The 13,955-nt window shown below is 48.7% G+C and overlaps 1 protein-coding gene across 1 annotated transcript; it reads left to right on the top strand.

Annotated features, from left to right (window-relative positions):
• Window positions 1-211: 211 nt before the first annotated feature.
• CDKN1A (cyclin dependent kinase inhibitor 1A) lies at window positions 212-11,581 on the top strand. The gene is made up of 3 exons (XM_066624318.1): window positions 212-247; window positions 7,131-7,529; window positions 9,216-11,581. The coding sequence occupies exons 2-3, from the start codon at window positions 7,139-7,141 to the stop codon at window positions 9,263-9,265; spliced, it is 441 nt and encodes a 146-aa protein (XP_066480415.1). The 5' UTR covers window positions 212-247; window positions 7,131-7,138; the 3' UTR covers window positions 9,266-11,581.
• Window positions 11,582-13,955: the final 2,374 nt, after the last annotated feature.

The following is a 13,955-nucleotide window of genomic DNA, read 5'->3' as shown; positions in this document are numbered from 1 at the left end:
GTGTGGAGTGCTGGAGCCGTTTTCAGAGAACCCTGGAGGAAGGCTCGTTCCAAGAAGGGCTGCTTTCGGAGCGCAGCGCCGACGGAAGCCGCTTCTTTGGAAATTCCTGACTTCCCCACGAACAACACCAGAGGGAGGGAGGGAGGGAGGGGGAAGCGAGGCGCCGCCCCTTGTTTGCGCTGGCTTTATGTACTCAGGCAGGCGGCGGCACAAGTCAGAGTTGCCGAGGAGCGGCGGAGAGCAGGAGGTGAGCGCTCATTTCCCCGTGCTTTCATTTTCGCAGGCGTCGGGCTGCCCCCCACTTCGGGGCTGCGGCGTTGCTTTGGCAGATCTTGGGGGTTAGCCTCTGCTGGCTCCGTGGCTGTGATGGAGCTTGGCTTGGCCACTGCAGTCACACACAGGTGGTGGCAGATCTCCCCACCCCGTCCAGCGCCACCTTTGTTTGTGCCCCCCTCCAGCCTGGGATGGAGCTTCTTCCACGCTGGATACCCTTTCCTTGGGGACCCTGGGTGTGCTGCGTCTGAGAGCATCGCGCCCTCCCCCCCCCGCTCAAGTGGGATGTTGAGTGGAGGTTATTGGGGGGGGGAGAAGGGGCGAAGTGGCCGGTCCCGTCCCCGTAGCGAGAGTCACTCTCTGCGCCCCCTTCCCTTCCTGGAGTTGAGCCGAACTTTCCCGTCTCCCAGGGAGGCTCCTCGCATCTTCCACCTGTTCGTGTTTTCTGCCTGCAGCCACTCCTTTAAGCAGGGCTGGGAATCCTCGGAGCGATTCTCTCTCCTCGGAGTCTTCCTACCTGCTGTCAGAGTGAGAGCAAGGAAGAGATTTCCGCAGAGCCTTGCACAGCAGTGGGCTCAGGTCAACCTGAGGAGTAGCCCTCCCTGCCCTTCCTAGAACTGGAGGCAGGCGCTTCCCCCCAGTGCGCAGCGTCCATTGTCGTCGGGGAGCCTAAGGCTGCAATCATTTTCCTGGGTGTAAGGCCCATTGAACACAAAGGGGCTTACTTCTGAGAAGGCAGGCGTAGGTTTGTGCCCTGAGGCTGCCATCCTGTCCACACTTTCCTGGGAGTACGGTCCATTGAACACAACTTACTTACTTACTTCTAAGGCATAGGATTGTGCCCTGAGGCTGCCATCCTATCCACACTTTCCTGGGAGTAAGGCCCGGTGAACACAATGGGGCTTACTTCGGAGAAGACAGGCATAGGCTTGTGCCCTGAGGCTGCCATCCTATACGCACTTTCCTGGGGGAGTGAGGCCCCTTGAGCACAGTGGGAACAATCACTTCTGAGTAGATGTGCATATCGGGTTCTGCTGTGACTCCCTGACCGCTTTGCTGTCGTGCTTTCTGCGAGCAGGGAATAGAACGACACCGTGCGCTCATTCTTGTCCGTGCCCCCGTCGCCTCTGTCAGCCGGGCGGGCACCGATGCAGAGAGAGGAGAGGGGGATGCGCGCCTCTGCACGTAACCTGTGCTCTCCCCACACCGAAACTCCGTGGAAGTTCCCGGGGGAGGGGGTGGCAGCTCTTGACTCCTGCCTGCGATGCCCTCCTTCCTTCCTTCCCGCGACGAAGGGGAGCGGCTCGCCCTTCTGCGGGCTCACGGCTGCTGGGTCTGGGTGCGCTTTCCTGGGAAGGTGCGAGCGGACTGCTGGTGATGGAGACGTCCTGGGAACACTGGCGGCCCTTCGCCAGGGCTGGGCGACAGCGGAGCCCGCCAGAGGGGGCGCTGGACGGTGGCTTGGCTCGGAGAGGGAGTCTGTCGGGGCATGCCCTGGCGGGGAGGAGGGGGAGGAGGCGGCGGCGGCGGCTGCTGCTTGGCAGTGACTCAGTGACAGTCATTCCCCTCCCGCGGCTGATGTCAGAGCCCAGCAGACCCAGCCCCGGCGGGTCCTGGGGGCGCTTCCGAGGACCCTTTAGGCGGGGACTTCCCCTTCAGGTGGCGCGCTGCCGGGCTCTGCTCGGCGCTCCTTCCCAGCCGGCCGCCACCTTTCGGGGCGTGCAGGACCGGAAAGCCAAGAGGCCGCAGCGCAGCGCAGCGCAGCCTGGGCGGAGCCTGCAAGACCGACGCACGAGTTCAGGCTCCCCGCCCAGCCGCCGCTGTCCTGGGCTCGCTGGGAAGGAACTCCTTGTTCCCGAACGCGGTTTATTTTCGTGCCCTGTACAGGCTCAGCCTGGGGTTGAGAAGCGCGCGCGGCCTCGACGGCGCGCTCCGGGCGGCGGCTGCACGGAAGCGCCCCGAAGCGTTCCTTGGCGCAGCGCGAACCCAGTGGAAACGCCACAGCTCAGTGGCGTAGTTGGAGGGGTCGCAAAGCACTAATGCTTCCATCCTAGCCCCACTTTCCTGGGAGTAAGCCCCACTGACTATAATGGGACTGATTTCTGAGTAAACAGGCATAAGAACGGGTTCTTAGGCTTCAAGCCTATCCACACTTTCGTGGGAGTAAGTCCCATTAATGGGACTTGCTTCTGAGTAAACATGCTTAGGATTTTGCTCTAAGTCTTGCAGGGAGCCTCCTCTTGGGGGGGAGGGGGGAAGCAAAACAGCCATACGCCTGGCTCCAGTGGGGAGGGCCCCATGCAAAAATTAGGGCTTTGCACCTCCTCTAGCTAGGCCCCCGTTTCCCCCCCCCAGCCCAGGATGCCTCCGAAGGGGAGGGTCCACTCGCACGCCGCAGTGAAGCTCTCTACAAAGCTGAGTGCTTTGCGCCCCCTCTAGCTACGCCACTGCCACCGCTCGTCGCTTCAGGCTTGGTTAACTGCTGGGTGTCTCCCCTGCGCCCCTTTGTCCTCTTCCCGTGCACGGAGGCCAGCCAGGGCAGGCACTTGAGGCTGTAATCCTCTGCACTTTCCTGGGAGTAAGGCCCATTGACTGAACTGGGACTGACTTCTTCGTAGACGTGTGTAGGACCGTACCCTGCGATTGTGAGCCCACTCCTATGCATGTCTATTCAGAAATCAGTCCCATGATAGTCAGTAGGGCTTACTCCCAGGAAACTGTGGATAGGATTGGGCCCAGAGAGGCTACCTGGCCTCCGCCCTAACCGGGAGAGGGCAAGGTGGGGCTGCCGAGGGCAGGATGCAGGGCGAGAAGGTTTCGCAACTTCTCACTCGGCACGTGACGCAGACGCATCTGCAATGGGGCCAGATGACGTCATCCCCGGGCAAGCGTCTCGCGCGCCTGCTTTCCGCCTCCAGCTGAGAGGCAGCAAGCGCGTCCCTCGGCTGGCTTCAGTGCGCGGGCTCCTGGGCTTTGCTGAGACCTTTAGCCTCCGGGCAAATGGGCCTCCTGCAGGCCAGCAACGCTTGCAGCGCTTACAATTGCATTGCAACCATTAGAACCTGCAGCTTCGTGACCATTCCGATCTGAGCTGTTGAGCTCCTATTATGGAAAGCGCTTGGTTCCCACGTTGGGGACCTGGGAATTGCTGGTTGTCAGGGCCTCTGAGGAATTTTATCAGGGGGTACAAAGTTTCTTTTGGGTCCCTTCCCCAGGGCGGAAGGGCGCAATGGGGGCAGGCAGAACAGGGGGCAAAATAAAGCAGGGGGAGGGTGCTGACAGCCAGAATAGTCTTTGGAGCCCAGATGTACCAGGCTTCTTGATGCCCAGATCTACCTGACCATGCAGCATTGGCATTTAAATATAGTAATATAGAAAACCAAGCACACGCCCAAGTCACTCTAAAATCTTTGAAATGTAGAAAATCCATTGCTGAAATTAGCATCATTGTATTAGGCTCACACTAAGATGGAAAGTGTCCTGTGTGCACCAAAATGAACTTTTGCAGCACCTGTAGCCGCACAGCTGGGTCCCTGAGCTCATATCCACTTCTTCATGATCATTGGATCCACAAGCTGAAGAGCTACAGCATCTGGCCAGTTTCCTCCCATATTTGACACTGTGTTAAGGAGGGTCATGGATGCATTCTTGGGCCCGGTGTGTATGGCTTGCAGCAGCAGTTGCCACTGCATATCCATGGTTGTGCCCCCAGCATCATGTGCAGGCAGCGAATTCAGGCAAGATAGGAAAATGTGAGATCCCAGGAACTTTCTGGGCCCCCTCCTTTGACTCGTGGGCCCCCTTTCTGACCCTGGACCCGGGTACAAATTACCCCCTTTACCCCCCTCTCCTAGGCCCTGCTGGTTGTCCCTTATAAGCAGCCTTCCAAACGCATTTCCAGGGTCAATAGGTGAGCTGTGATCATGGAGAAGCTCTGCCTTCTCAGGCTGCATGGCAGGCAGTCATTCTTCAGGTGCATTCCCACCCCTACCCCGGCTGGAGGTGAACCACTTATAAGCCATGATGTGTATGTGCCACCTCCTAATTTTAGAAATGGGCATGTCAGATGCAAGGGAGGGCACCAGGATGCAGTTCTCTTGTAATCTGGTGTGCTCCCTGGGGCACTGTGAGATACAGGAAGGTGGACTAGATGGGCCTATGGCCTGATCCAGCTAGGTTCTTATGTTCTTGTAGCAGGGGTGTCAAACATAAGGCCCTGGATCTGGTCCCAGCACCACCATCAGCTACTGAGCTGTGCTGAGGTGTCACTGCTGAAAGGGCAGCCTGCACAATAATTGGACTCTCCCGTGTCTTGAAAATAGGATCCAGATATTTTCTCTCCTTTCATTTCCAGCCCAGTTCCTAAGTGAAAGAAGTGCTAATTTCTGGTCATGATGTGCTTAATGACATCATGTCCCGATCCTGCCTTTGGCAGGCACAATGAATGCCATTTGGCTCTCTTACAAAGTTGACACCCCTGACTTTGACAGGGAGTTTGACACCTATGACTTGTAGAATTCAATCTTTTATGCAGTTGCCCAAGGTAGGGAGCTCTGCTGGGAGGGGGAGGGGATAGCAACCCTTAGGGTTGAACCTTAATGATGAGCTCAAACATGCTGAATGTGAATTAAAACTTTCATGAAGTTTTAGGGGCAGGGTTGCTTCAAGGCAGACACTTGGCACGGATACTGATTTTCAGCCTGTAGCTAGCTGATTTGGGTGTGTGTATGTGTGCCTGCCATTGTACATAGGAGTCAGATTTGTTCTTTGAATTTTGTGGAGGTGTACTGAAGCCTATGAACTGGCCGTCCCAAGCCCTCCTGACACAGCAGGCCAAATGCTACCCCCTTACCAGATGGTATGTTGGCCTCTGCTCCTCCCACTCTCCAGAGTTCTTGCCCAGCATGCCCCTTCCTCCACATTCTTTACCCCCCTCTTCCACTTCAGTCCATGGAGTAGAAGGAGAGGGAAGAGCACTGGAGGCAAATAGGTGGACAGAGTTGGATGCCGGTCTGCAGCCTGAGGGGTCACTTCAGTTGGCCTCATGGATAGGCTATCCCTGCATTTGGAAGAACATGATTGGCTGGCTATGGATCTGGAATTTGGTGTGGTTGAGACATGTTTGTGTCTTGCTGTTACATGCCCTAGTGGCAAAGTAACTAGACTTTGACTTTCACCAACATGTGTACTTGAATGGGTGGACTGAGCATAGTTAGGATGATGTCAGCATAATCCTCACCTGATAGAAGGTGGGTCCATACTTCAAACTATGCTAAGCCCTTCCTTCTTGCTTAAGGGTTTTCAATGGATGGCAAGTCAGGAATTGGGGGGGGGGGGGGAGAGAAATGTAGTTCACAGTTCGATTGGGACCAACACTTGCAGGGTGTGTAGCTCTGGGAACCAGAGGTGCCTCATAGCACTCTGCTGCAGTGTTTTGAAGTGGTGACTTAACAGGATTTCATGTTGAGACCTGTCATCAGTATCAGTGTTACCTGCCAGGACTTGTTCTGGTATGTCTAACTCTCAGTGATGTCATCCCACATAACTGTTTATAAAGAGATCGTGAAGGCTGTTGCTATTTTTAACTTCTGCCTCTTCCTGGCTTGAACACTGGAGGAAGGCAGCATCACAAACATGTGGGCCAAGGTAGACAATGCTGTCCTGGAAACATGCTGCCCAAATGGGACAATGCTGTCCTGGAAACATGCTGCCCAAACTAAAGGGACATGTAGTCCAGTTACACATATCTGTGTCCCAAACCTTCCATACAAACATGCATATACTGTACAGAAAAAGAATACAAGAGGGGTATCCACATAAGAGGCTTAATTTGATCTGTAACATGACTAGCTAGAATTCGGCAGTCAGACAACCTATTTGTGGATGAACCCCTTTTAGTGCTGAAGAACATAGGTAATAGTGGTGCAGGAGAGCCTTGGACAAATGGAGACTATGCGTCATGCTAGCCTTCTTATCAGACTTGGTCTGTACTCCTCTGTCTGCATTGCAGACAAAACACAAGTTCCTTATGCTCTGAGGACATCAGATGCTCTGAGATGGGGCACCCAGTGTTTCAGAAATTGCTTGTGCAGGTGTGTGTGTGTGTGTGTGTGTGTGTGTGTGTGTGTGAGAGAGAGAGAGAGAGAGAGAGAGAGAGAGAGTTCTCCATGGCCACTTCTGCCTAAGGCTGTATTTCACTGGCACAGTTCTTCTGCATCCTGAAATGTCCACATATAGCAGGTGATACTATATTACTGTTTCCTCAAGTGCCTTTGGGAATGGTGTTGCTTGAGGTAACGATTGTCCTGTGTAACCTCACATTCCTTAAATATTTGGAGGTGTTGGCCTCTCCATCCTATGATAGTGCCAAGGTGAATAGGTTTTTCTATCCTTGTACCTTTTGAACCCTTCACATATGGAATCCTCCTTCAGAGTGATCCTAGACTTCTTCATAAACTCTTATAAAAATCTAGCAAAATCCTGAGTTGTTTCAACTTTCATTTGAATAATTCTTGGTTCTCAGTCTCTTTTATTTTTATTTTTTAATGGTAGAAATGCAAGGTAAAAAAAATGCTAAACCAGTGGCATTGCTGGGGGGTGGGTGGGAAGTGCCCTGGGCTCCATGTTGCCAGGGATGCTCTTGGAGCTTTTAAACAGACTTCCAATTTTTGTGAAGCTCTTTCAACAGAGGGGGGAGGCTATTTGGGGGGCCGCTTCAAAATCTTCCTTGACTTGGGACACCAGATGGATTAGTTATTCTGCTGCCCAACTGTCTTTGCAGAGAATGAGCCTACTAGCTCAATAGTCCCTCAAAAGTAACTGCTCAAGTAGTTATATGCTGCTTATCTTCCTCCTAGCTGGCAAGATGCCTCTCTCAAAGGGTAACATTCTGCGACCATCCTGCAGCAAGAAGATTTGCAGAAACCTCTTTGGCCCAGTCGATCATGATCAGTTCCAAAAGGATGTCCAGTCTTTGATGAGGGCCCAGTTGAAGGAGGCCCAGCAGAAGTGGAACTTTGACTTTGAAACGGAAACCCCACTTGAAGGGAAGTACAAATGGGAGAAGGTCTCTCATGTAAATGTGCTACCACCTCAAGACCTGATGAGTTGCCCAAAGGAGAATACCTGTGCTGGTGAAAAGAGCTTTGGCTCCCCAGTGCTTCTCAAGATACATGCAAAGATGGATAGGTCCATGCAGGCAAGCAGTGAGGCTGGCTCTCCAAAGTGTTTGAAACGAAAGCAGACAAGTATAAAAGGTAAGGAGATGCTAACTTAATTTGTCCTGGGTTCACTTGTGCAGGAAGCAGAATGTCAGTGATGGCTATAGCTGGAACTGAAATAGAATTTCAGATTTGTTTATTTCAAAGCTGGCATTTAAACTCTGAATTTGACCCTGAAATCCGACTGACATTCACAGTTGGAAGTTATGTAGTGTTTTCAAGTTAAGGGGAAGTTTCCTGATTACTATAAAAAACTCAGCCTTTACTCATTTCTCTAAATACGCTTTTGTATTGGATACCAGATACTTAACAACAGACAGTTGTTATTATCATACCAAAAACTGAATGTCAAATATAGAATATTTGGGAACTACTGAGCACACATTTAGCATTATCGTAGACAAAGAATTTTGGGAGCAAACTCCAATTTCTAGCCATGGTGGACACTTCGTGACTCAGCCTTGCAGTATTTTGCTTTGTTTATATAAAGGAATATGTGGAAGGAGGGAAGAAAGGGCAATTGGTGGGGACAAACTATTGGTGGGGTGCAGATGGGGAAAATTGTGGGGGAAAATTACTATAGGCTGAAAATGTGCAGCCTACAGAAAAGGGTAGGAAGAGAGAAGCTGGTGCAAGAGCTTGGTAGTGGGGCAGGTGGGGAGTGTGGTGATATAAGTACTGCAGGTGATGCAAAGTGCCATGCAAGCACCCCCTCCTACTCATTCTTGAAGCCATTCCGGCAGTGATGGCAACACTACTTGCTCCATTTGCCTCCAGAGGCTCTTTTGAGGCTCGTAGAGGCTGCGTGCAATCTCCAAGGGCCTCAGAATGGCCTTCGGAGGTCCTGGACCGTCTAGGACCTCCGGAGGCCTGTGGAGGCTGCATGCAGCCTCCATGGGCCTCAGAACACCTCTGGAAGTGACCGGAACAAGGCTCCAGTTGTGTTTGGAGCTCAGTTGACCCTGTTTGATTTGGTTTCATGTGCAATTTGGTATCCACGAAGGTTCCAGGAATGGAACCCCTGCATATAACGAGGTTCCACCTGTACTTACCATGCTGCCCCCTATAGCTATGCGGGAGCTTCATTTTCTTTACTAAATGCAATCCTGAGTATATTTAATTAAAGCAAGTCTTCCTGAGCTTAGTGTGGATTTAGGGCCCAATCCTATCCAACTTTCCAGCACCAGTGCAGCTATAATGCAGCCCCAAAGTAAGGGAACAAAAGTTCCCTTACCTTGAGGAGGCCTCCATGACTGCCTTTAAATTGCAGGATGCAGTGTGAGCCCCATTGCCAGTGTTGCATCAGTGCCAAAAATTTGGATAGGATTGGATCCTCACTTCCTAGTAATGTGCTGGAGTATCGGGTTAAGTTTAATCTAGAAATCTCACTGGATGCTATGTTAATCATGTTTTGGTTTTGAGTATTTGGGCATTTTTTATTTCTGCTCCTTAATGAAAAGTGTGGGGTGGGGTGAAGGATCTGAATGGCAACCACAGCAGGAGGAGGAAGCTTTAACCTTGCTGTTCTGCTCTTCCTCCTGCAACTTCCTGCACTGCTATACAACATCCCCAAGTATGTGATAAAAGCTGCATCTGGTTTAGTCCTCTAGTATGGTCCTATGTCCATGGTGGGATCCAGCCAACCTATTGTGTATGATACTGCCAGGCACTTAGCCTGTTTCTTTCTGGTAGCAAGTTCAGTTTGTCTTTATTCTTTTCCAGACTTCTACTGCTCAAAGCGGAGAACCATCCCGTGCAAGTCAAATCCATGAAATCCATCTATTTGGCTTCAGTACAGCCAAAATGCTTCTATGTAGTCTGTTGGCTAACAGAGCTGAGCTGTCTTGATTAGCTGGAATCATCTGTTTGGATGCAGCACTCAGTAATATCACCAAGATGGCTGACGGAAGGAGCAGTTGGGACTTCAACTCTTACTGACAGCTTGTATTGCTAAGACTGTTAATTAATGGACTGGTATAACACTTTGGAAGAATGTAGGATTTCTTCTCCTTATTTATGAGCAGCACTGGAACTCAATGTGCAATGTAGTATTATTATTAAGCCTTAAAATAGACTTAATGGGGATTGGGGGTTGAAAACTTATTTAAAGTGCTAACATTGAAGGGGCCAGTATGATCCTTGCAAGAAAGGATTGGTGCAAGTTCTGTTTGTGGTTGAGAATCTGTCTGTCACTCAGCCGGCTTGCCAACTTTTGTGTATCTGCCTTGGGTAAAAGCTGGTTTGTGGCATGAGTCATTTGGCAGGTGCAGGGCCTTAAGTACCAATATCTCTACAGAATAATACTTTCCTACGTCTGACTTTTCCTGTACTTCCTTATAGGGTTGGGGGAAGCAAAAGTCTAAATGTTCTCTTGATTAGCAAGCTAATTCCTTCATTTCTAAAGACGAACATCTTACTGTTACAAATTAATACCTGTATGACTATAGTAATAATGAAGATTCTCTTACCAGACAATACTAGAAAGTATGTGATCATTGTAACTTTGATGTAATTCTTTACTGGGCAGCCCCAATTTTGTTCTTTGTTGAAATAACTATCTAAAATTATTGTTAGCTAATTCTTATAACACTAGCTAGGGGGGGATGTAGCCTGTGGTAGCCATGAGTCTTGAGTTTTGAATACCTCATTACTAGCTTCTATCATAAAGCCTGCTGAGACCTTCACCTTCAGAGCCACTGACCTTGATTTCTGCAGTTCAACACCTCTGGCACATCAATTTGCATGGTGTGCAGTAAGTGGAGAGGGAGGATAATGTGTGATTTGGTTTGTAGTGAATAGAAGCCAGGGTTGATGTGGCATTCCCTTTGACTTCATTAGCCTTCTCTTCCCTGGGCATGGAGCACTTGTGATAGAGGATAATAAAAGGCTTACTCATACATGCTTTCTGTCACTTTCTCTGGGTACCTATGTTCTCGATCACTGTTCTTTAAAAAGATGGTGCGTTTTCAGACTGGAAATCACTTGGCTTCAGTGCAGTTACTTTCTGAGTGTAAGAATTCCAGCTGTGCAGGTTTTCTCTTTGAATTGAGGCTGGCACTCCAGTTGTCCCCAGTACCTTAATGTCATCTTAATAGTAGGTAAAGTGTTGAACACTGAGAGGTTTTAGAAATTCAGAAGCCACACTTCAAATGGCATTGGGCAAGCCAAATTTGCAATTGGTAAATAATGGTTCTGCCCTCTATTGCAATAGGTGTTGGGATAGCAGGAGGAGGACAACATTCTTCTCTGCCAAAATTTGCTGTATTGTGTTGTACTTTAATGAATTCGCAAGCTCCCATAAGACCCTACATGCAAAACATAAACCTCTCTTGGTACCATTTTACATTATTAGTTAATACACTCTGACTGCTTCACAGAAAAGAGAATATCATGACAGTCACAGGAAATGGAGGTCTACTAGTGGAACAGCTTATTGACTTGTACAGTTTGACACCTTTGACAGGTAGCACAGGTACCTGTTTTTGGGTGGCTTTTTTTGTATTTTTTGCATTTGGGCAAAAGGGGTGAGAGGGAGAGATGATGTGAAGGCCTGGGATAAATAGGTGGCAAGGATGAAAGAATCACACTAATGAAAGCACTGGCAGCCATATTATGTTAGAGTATTTAAAGAGAGAGAAAGAGAAAAACACACAAAACCAAAACAAACATGTGGCTAGTGGCAAAGTGCAAAGCTCTCAGATAGAGCTGTAAAGCTATAGCTATTCTAACCATGAAAAACAAGCTTGTATGGTTTCTTTAAGGGTGACTTTGCAAGTACATATATATTGAAGTTCACAGGGTTGGGGTGGGGGGATGAGATGGTCCACACCATGCAGATGTATGTGGTAGAAGAGCCATCCCATTGGAAATCCACCTTCAAGCATTTTCTTAAGATGACAAGTTTCTCTGTGACTTTCTGACCTTTGGGGTTAGGGCTGCCATTGACAAGCCTGGCCACTTGGACTGTTGCACTTTTGCATTCAGGGCAATGCTCAGACTCTCTAAGCACTAATTCATTTGTTTGTGAACAATATGCTGCTGAACTAAGCCTTGGTTTATAAATAAAGCAACTTAATGGAGAAATGAAATTGTCTGCTGGTATTTTACAGTCTTCTTGTGGGTGTGAACAAAGCTTGAAGGGTGTGGATCTTATGATCTGAGGACGGCTAAAAAACAGGTTTTTAGGAAGCAAAATGAGACTGCACTCCTTTCTATGAGTTGTATATAGAAGAGTAGGGACAAAGTCATGAACCTTTATATCCATTTCTTCAAGAAATTGGGGGGTGGTGGTGGTGGTGCTGTAATTGATAAAAGCTCAGGTTGTTTGCTGAATAAACCCCATACATGTTTATACATAGTAGTGGGGATACATTCTCAATGGAGTATAGACAGGAGTGGTCCAGTCATGAGGCTGGCATGAGTGGTGAACAGGGAGAGGTGGTATACTGGCAGGGGTACCCCAGATCCACTGCCTGTCTGCCAGACTACTCCATCTGGTTGCCGCCCCATCTTACTCTGTTCTCCTTGTACATGAGAAGAAGGTTTACCTCCAGCTATGCCGCAGTTGTGAGGAAAATGCTTTGGGAAAAGGGCTGCCCCCCCCCCGTTGCATCTTGTAAAGTGGCTAGATTGGGAGAATGCTGGAATTGGAGAGGATGCATTCCCAGGATCCTCCCTGCCTGCCATTTTACAAGAAGTAGCGGTAGTGCTGGAGAATAAGGACAGTGCATTGTGCTTGGATGGTGGAATCTTGTAGGGATGGGGAATGGAATCTGGTGCCATTTTGAGTGGAGGATCAGCTAAAGCCATCCCTGACTAGAGATGTTGGAGAACTTGCCATTTCCACTGTAGCTGCAAAAGCCGTTTCTTCCCTTTTTCTTAGTCTAATGTTCATTATTTGCAATGCCTCAAACTGAAGTGTCATGGTGACAGGGAAAAAAAATACACTTCAGCCATTGGTTGATTTCTGTTGTGGAATATTCCCAAATATTCTCACTTTTGAGAGAATGAAAATCTCAACAACAAAATACAGATTGTTCATTTTCTGTTAAGGAAGTGAAATAAAAGATTAGGTGGAAACCCACTGAGACAAAGGGACTGGGAGCAACTATAAGCTGAGATAAGGAAGCTAAATGAAAAGGGGTTTCAGGAGTTAGGGAAAATTAAGTGTCGGGGAGGCTCCATGCAAAGGTATCTGAAGAGGCAGAGGGTTGAGGAAAAGGAAACTGAAGGAAAGCCCAACAGGAAGCAGAGAATAAGAAATGTGGGGAGAGAAAGTCCACTCTGCATAGAGGAAACCTTTTTGCCAAATGCAGTCTCTCTCATTGCTGCAAGACAGATGGGAAAGGTCACCCATGAATGGGATGGGAAATGGGCAGAAAAGAGAAGTAGAACTGGTTAGCTTCTTTGAAAAGGTTCTTCAAAACAATAGAAAACCTGTGTGAGTTTCTGACCATTCCAGGATGTAGCAAAGAAGCACAAGATTGGGGGGGGGGGGAGGGATTACATTCTCAATAATACAGTGTCCTAGCCTAATACAGGGCAAAATGCATAAATTTTCTAAGACCCTGTACTAACCACAACAGGATGTAAAAAGTAAACTGGGGATTAGGTTCAGACATCATGGCAGCAGGCATGTGCCCATGGGAATGATGATCTAACAGAATGCACAGCTGATCATATATATGTATAACTTCCCCTTTTGTAAGAATACAAAATTACCTGGAATGTAGTCAATCATAATTGCTCATTTAAAGTTGCTAAGCAACAATAGCTAATCATTATACAGATCTACAGGGAAACTTGGCAAGCCTGGAAAACAGCTGGGTAATTAGCCAATTAGTCATTGTATCCTGATAAATATATTCAGTGGCATAGCTAATGATCGCGTAGCCTGGTACCAAGCTCAAAATGTTGCCCCGGAAGTGATGTCACAACTGGAAGTGACGTCATGCCCGGGGTTTAAAAAAAGTGAAAATTGGGAGGAACCCACCTCCTCCCCCCAGCAGCTCACCATCCACTTGCTCTGTTGCCTCCCCCCAGTCAGTGGCATAGCTAAGGCATCTATCTGCTACCTGGAGTCAAAGAAGATTTGAACCCTCCCCCCGACAAAATCAAATTTAATTAAGTAAATAAATAAAAAGTGTGCTCCGGATTGGTTTGAGACACTGTGCTGGGGTAAAGAGGGATTCTCCCCCTGCTAAATATAAGAGGGGCACCACTTGAAAAAGTGTGTTTTTACCCAGTTAGCAGGGGTTACTGTATTATGATACATGGAAATGAGAGCTGACTCCTATTAACACCTTATTGGTTTCATGCTGTATCATGATAACATGTCATTGCAGCACGTCAATAACATAATAACATGTCATTGGCACTCAGAACAATCAGTCTCATAGGTTGTTTTTGAGTTACGAAAATCCACTTTTTGTTCTACAAGGCAGTTGTGTTTTCATTTTCTGG

The sequence above is a fragment of the Tiliqua scincoides genome, chromosome 4 (assembly GCF_035046505.1).
Source record: "Tiliqua scincoides isolate rTilSci1 chromosome 4, rTilSci1.hap2, whole genome shotgun sequence".
NCBI classification, from domain to species: domain Eukaryota; kingdom Metazoa; phylum Chordata; class Lepidosauria; order Squamata; family Scincidae; genus Tiliqua; species Tiliqua scincoides.
The sequence above is the reverse complement of the archived record's forward strand: the minus strand, read 5'-3'. Positions and strand labels throughout refer to the sequence as shown.